The 5,360-nt window shown below is 57.0% G+C and overlaps 1 protein-coding gene across 4 annotated transcripts; it reads right to left on the bottom strand.

The window, feature by feature from the left end:
• Positions 1 to 265: 265 nt before the first annotated feature.
• On the bottom strand, positions 266 to 5,360 carry LOC308658493 (DNA dC->dU-editing enzyme APOBEC-3H-like). 4 transcript variants are annotated; one of them, XM_081311216.1, is made up of 6 exons: positions 4,947 to 5,360; positions 2,831 to 2,884; positions 2,029 to 2,285; positions 1,162 to 1,429; positions 751 to 927; positions 266 to 477 (listed from the first exon to the last, which is right to left on the bottom strand). In XM_081311216.1, exons 3-6 carry the CDS (start codon positions 2,173 to 2,175, stop codon positions 404 to 406), a joined length of 666 nt encoding a protein of 221 aa, XP_081167342.1. In that variant the 5' UTR covers positions 2,176 to 2,285; positions 2,831 to 2,884; positions 4,947 to 5,360; the 3' UTR covers positions 266 to 403. The 4 variants fall into 4 exon arrangements, with proteins under 4 accessions (XP_081167342.1, XP_081167340.1, XP_081167343.1 ...); XM_081311214.1 differs by lacking the exon at positions 2,831 to 2,884; XM_081311217.1 differs by lacking the exon at positions 2,831 to 2,884 and having other exon boundaries at positions 266 to 474.

Here is a 5,360-nt window from a genome sequence, read left to right as displayed (position 1 = left end):
CAACTCAAAAAATAAAATAATAAAATCAACTCTACCAAGCGCCTACCTGTGCTCAATAGTTTTCATCTATTCATTTAGACACGTGATTAGAGCCCGAGAAGGGACAGAGGATACTTGGACCACAAAATGACCCAACTATCCCACACTTTTCAGGGAATTCTCCAAACATTTCCCCCTTGGTGATGGAGAACAGATATAGCCCCATCCCCTCCTTAAAAAATAACCCAGTTTTTACAGACTTTAAAATGACCTTGAGTATTTTAATCATAAAATTAGACACCCACTTATAACACAGATACATGAAGGGGGAAAGCGAGGCTTTCTGGACTTGTGGGGCGTGGTACTTCCTCCCAAAGGCCACCAGCGTGGGGTCCGCCATGCTCTCTGCTCTCAGAGTCCCTTCTTATTGCGGAGGGTGATGCGGGTCAAAGCTGAGGTTTCTGAAGTTAGTTGTAAGATCCTCCAGACTCAAGACTGCTGAGAGAGAAGAAATCGGGATGTGCCGGTGGGCGAGAAGCGCCCGTGAGGAAGAGGAGCATGGAGGTGACTGTGCTCCAGGAAAGAGGGACAAGGCCACAGGGGCCTTGAAAGGCGCAGAGAGAAGGCCGCAGAGAGGAGGCCGCAGAGAGGAGGCCGCAGAGAGGGGGCCGGAGTATCTGAGAAAAGGGAGACCAGGAAGAACTGGGAGAGGGTGTCTAGAGAAAAGAGAGACGTGGGGGCTGTAGGGAGAGAGGAGGAGGAAGAGAGTACCTGAGCAGCATGGGTGGGGACAGGAGGTGGCACAGGTGGCAGTGACAGGTGTCAACCCCAGGATGCGATTGAGGCGATTTTGTATGCTTTGGCTGCGTTGCTCCAGCCTCTCCCAGAGCTCAGGCTCAAAGGGACATCCCCCGTGGTTCACAAACTTGACCCAGCAGTGGGTGAACTCTGAAATGTAGTGGGGAGCCGCAGCCTGGGGACAGGTCCCTTCCTGCCCCACCCTCCGCTCCCGGGCATCTCCTGTCCCCAGGATCCTCCTTCCAGGAGGCGTCAAATCTTGGGCTTTGCAGGGGCTTCCTTCCTACCCAGTCCCTCTTCTGTCCACCTGCCCGGCCCCTGTGGCGGTCCCCTGTTCCTGTGGACACGCCCCTGTCCACTGACAGCCCGGTCCCTCCTTCCTACCTCGGAGACTCATGACCCAGATCTGAACCCCAGATCGCCACAGGAGCCGCAGCCCCTCCTGGAACCTCCAGAGCCAGTGGAAGTAGAGGCGGGAGGTGAAGAGCCTCAGCCGCACGTGGGGGTGGCTTCGTGTGAGCTCCACCAGCTCCTGGGCGCAGTCGGGGCAGGGGCTCCAGGTGAGGTAGCAGGTGACTTCGTAGTTCTGGCTCTGGTCCAGGTCCAAGGAACGGATCTTCTTTATGAAGCGAATCTCTGCGTGGCGATCCTTCTGGAGGGGGGACCCCGGCAGAGAGAAGGAGGGTTAGATGTCACACAGCTGGGGCCGGGAGGGGGCTGTGGGGCTGAGTCTTGTCCACCTTCTAGTGTGGAGACTTGTCCAGCAGAGTCATGTCCCCCCTTCCACTCACCCACAAACCCAACACCCCAAGTCCCACGAGGATCCCCGCGCCCCGAGGGGAGGGGTCGGTAGACAGACCCCACCCCCACGGCACAGTCAAGCCTCTCCTTGGGACTTTTGCTCAAGCTTGACCAAAGGACACTGTGTTTCAGCCCAGGAGCCTCAGGAGCAGGTGGGAGGGGAAGCGCCCAAGGCTGGTGGGCCACCAAGGAGCCTGGCGGAGCTCAGCTCTGGGGCAAGGACTCTGCTTCCTCCAGAGCAGCGAGCTGAGACCGGGCAGCCCAAGCGCGGTCTCCTGGAGGGAAGGAAGAACGCTCTGGGGTACAGGCCTCTGGCAAGTCCAGGGCTGGGACCCAGCCAAGGTCACCGGGTGGGGGGGAGTTCAAGGGCAGTTCAGGACCATCCCCCAGGCTCCAGGCTCCTGGGAGGCAACTCTCCCTGCCCCCTGAGCCCGAGCCACCGCCTGGCACCTTGTTTTGAAAGTAGTCCTGGTCACACGGGGAGCCCTGGAGCCGCAGCTGGTAGCACAGGTAGGTCTTCCGGCGGCAGTAGGGCCTGGGCGACCGGTGCTGGTTGTTAAACTGCAGGTGGAACGTCTCCTTCTTTAGCAGCTTCATGACCCTCCGTGTAACAAGGAGGCACCAGGAGCCAGTAGCTTCCTCTGGTCACCTGCGCTGGGCTCAGATAGCCTCTGCCTTCGGGAATCCACTCTGTGGTGCCTGGGTCCCTGAGGGAGTGAGAGAGGAGCAGGGAGGGAAGGAGCTATGGCAGTGGGTGGCTTCTCCCTCTGACCGTGCCCAGTGCCTCCCCTCCACTCTCACAGTCCAGCCTTGACGCCGTCCTCTGGGGACACCCCATCCATGTCACCTTTCTGCCTGGGCTGGGGGGGGCATCCCTCCTAACTGGGATCTGTGTCACACACCTTTGTCTGGGACTCCCCCGCCTCTGGACCCCAACCTTCCAAAGCCTGAACCTTCCTCTCTGGGAAGGGACTAGCAACCTAGAAACCCGCCTTTCCTCTAACTCTGGGCTCTCTGCTCTGCTCGGGAACATGGATCACAGTCCTGTGTCACCAAGAACCCAGAGGCAAGACCCAGACAAACTGTTGCTAAGGGACAGTCTGACAGAGGCTTTCAGTTGGAGGACTGACTTACCGTTCTCTCTCTCTCCCTATCTGTGATTACACTCTTTAGAGGATTCGATTTTCTCCCTCACTTTTCCCCCTTCTTAACATCATATTTCAAAGTGCCCTGGGGTGGGCAGGAGACTCACCGGGTTCTGTGTGGGGGTGGGAGGGGGTGGCACAGGAAGCAGGAGATAGGTTTACTATAGGCAGATAGAAATGACATAGAAATGGGGACCTCGGAGAATGGGGTCCTGCCATCCCAGATTAAAACCCAGGGCTGGGACTGGGGATGTGGCTCAAGCGGTAGCACGCTCGCCTAGCATGTGCGTGGCCCGGGTTCGATCCTCAGCACCACATACAAACAAAGATGTTGTGTCCGCCAAAAACTAAAAAGTAAACATTAAAAATTCTCTCTCTTAAAAAAAAAAAAAAAAGAAAGAAAGAAAAGAAAAGAAAAGAAAAACGAAAAAAAAAAAAAAAACCCCAGGGCTAACAGTGCCAGACTGGAAGGCCCCCCTCAGGTGCCCTGCTTCCTGGGGCTGCCCCAGCTTCCTTATGACCCTAACACTAGTCAACCCAGAGAGCTGCTTTGAACCCAAGCAGTTGTATTGTTTTAAGGAACAAGGACAGGATGTCAAGCACACTAACCATCCCATCAGGGGAATGAGAGATTAAAATCATACACCCTCAACGGAGTCAGAGACCGGTCAGGGGAAACCTGCTAAGGAGAGGTCATTCTCCAGCAAAAGAGCGTAGAAAACCCTCCAGACCGAGAGCCACCAACAGGGCCCTCTCTGGTCTCCTCTCTTGCTCTGGGAGCTTTCCTTGCTGGCTTCTAATAAATCTGCTACTGAGTTCTCACCCTCTGCCACCTGCACACTTTATTCTTTGGGTGCATGACACAAGAACCCTCCAGTGCCCACAGACCCTGGGTTACACCGGGGATCAAACCCAGCGCCGCGCGCACACCAGGCAAGTGTCCTACCACTGAACTGCAGCCCTCCTGGATTCTGTCTGGTATGTGGACAGAAGTGGGAGCCTGGCTACCCACCACTGCGAGGCCACTGAAGGTGTGCTTGGGCCAGAGCCCCACATCACGAGGGCATCATGATTAAGCGGATGTCTGTCTTGACAGCTGCTCAGGAATCTCAAAGGACACTCAGCTCTGTCTTCCCAGAGGTTCTGACGTTACCCTAGGCAAATGCAACTTGGCTGACCATCCAGTTGGGCTCAGGTGATCACGGACCCTCAGAAACCATGTCTGGACCCAGAATTCAGGGTGCTGGTCCTTAAGGCATAGACCACAGGTGCAAATGATGTCCACTTCCTGTGGCTGCCTGGCCAGCACTATTCTCCTTGGGTATTTCCCACAATCTCAAGAAGACACTGCTTCCTGCACCAGTGACCAAACCCCTGCTAGCATCTGGGATGCTAATTAACAATGCCACTCATGTCATCAGCGGAAACCTGGTTTTGACACCTCTTATGCCCATTAGGAAGGCTTCGGTGGATTCAGATGAAGAGCTAAAGAGGTGACACCGTTGCTGGGCTGTGGCCTTGGATAAGTGGCCAGTCTGCCCCACATCAGGTGACGGGCGACTTGCGGCCTCTCCGTCACCAGCCCGATCACAGCCTGTGCTTCCCTGTGGTCTGGGACTTTCCACCTTGGCCCCCAGCTCCCGCGCTCTGGGAACCCTCCAGCCTGCCCGCTCAAGGCTCAAGTATTTCGACACAATTTTAGACAGTCACACTCTTAACAGCAAATCAAGAACCTTGACCTTGAAGAGCTAAAACAGGTTTGCTAGAAGCAAACTAGAATTGATTTTAAGAGCAATTTGCCTCTCCTCTCCCAGTGGCCCCATCTTCCTTCTGGGAAACCATGGTGCTTCCAGTCTTGGTGGGGGGTTTCCTCCACACAGCTCCATGGCAAAACGGGGTCAGTCTGTCCAGTAAAACTCACAAAGGTGCTCTGTAGCTGCCTCCAAGGTTAGCTCAATCATTCTGCCACTGCGGGCGGACAGAGGGCTGTGCTGGGCCCAGGAAGCACAGGAAGTGGGGGAGCCTCAGGGGGGCTTCTAGTCTGAGGCTCCAGGGGCAGAGAACTGGGTGCTCTGGTTCCAGTTCCTCTGCTAAGGCCTCAGGAAAGTCCCTGCCTGGCAGTGTCCTCCTACACACCGCCTTCCCGCCTCGGTCACCAGGCAAGAGGGCCCTGGGGTGCTTTCCCTCCCCCCTGCCCACCCCTCCCCTCTCAGGCCCCCTCACCTCCTGATCCGTGGAGTGTGCCCGCAGCCCCCAGGACAGGCTTGTCCCAGGTAGCTCGGCTGTCGCCTCCGACACTGGGCTCTCTTTTCCTGTTAAGGGGCCCTGGCTTTGGAAGCCCCCGATGGATCTGGTCAGGAGTGACCTCCCAGGGCCATCTGGGTGCCAGCCCCACCTCTTCCTGGTTTGGTGGGAGGGCCTAGGGTGGCTTAGCTTCCTCAGGCTCAGACACCTTCTCTCTGCACCCCCCCTCACCCCCCCCCCCCCCCCCCGCCCTGTGGTGAAGACAGGCCTTTGTGAGAGGACCCGGGGGTTGCAAAGGGAAACAGAAAGTGGTGCCCGACAGGGGCAGGGGGCAGACGCCCCTCCCTGGGGGCCAGGCAGTCTGGGTCCAGACCTGGCCCAGCACTGTCCCTG

The sequence above is a fragment of the Spermophilus citellus genome (genome assembly GCF_964194105.1).
Source record: "Spermophilus citellus genome assembly, chromosome: 10".
Taxonomy (NCBI): Eukaryota; Metazoa; Chordata; class Mammalia; order Rodentia; family Sciuridae; genus Spermophilus; species Spermophilus citellus.
This window is presented reverse-complemented; position numbering and strand designations above follow the sequence as displayed.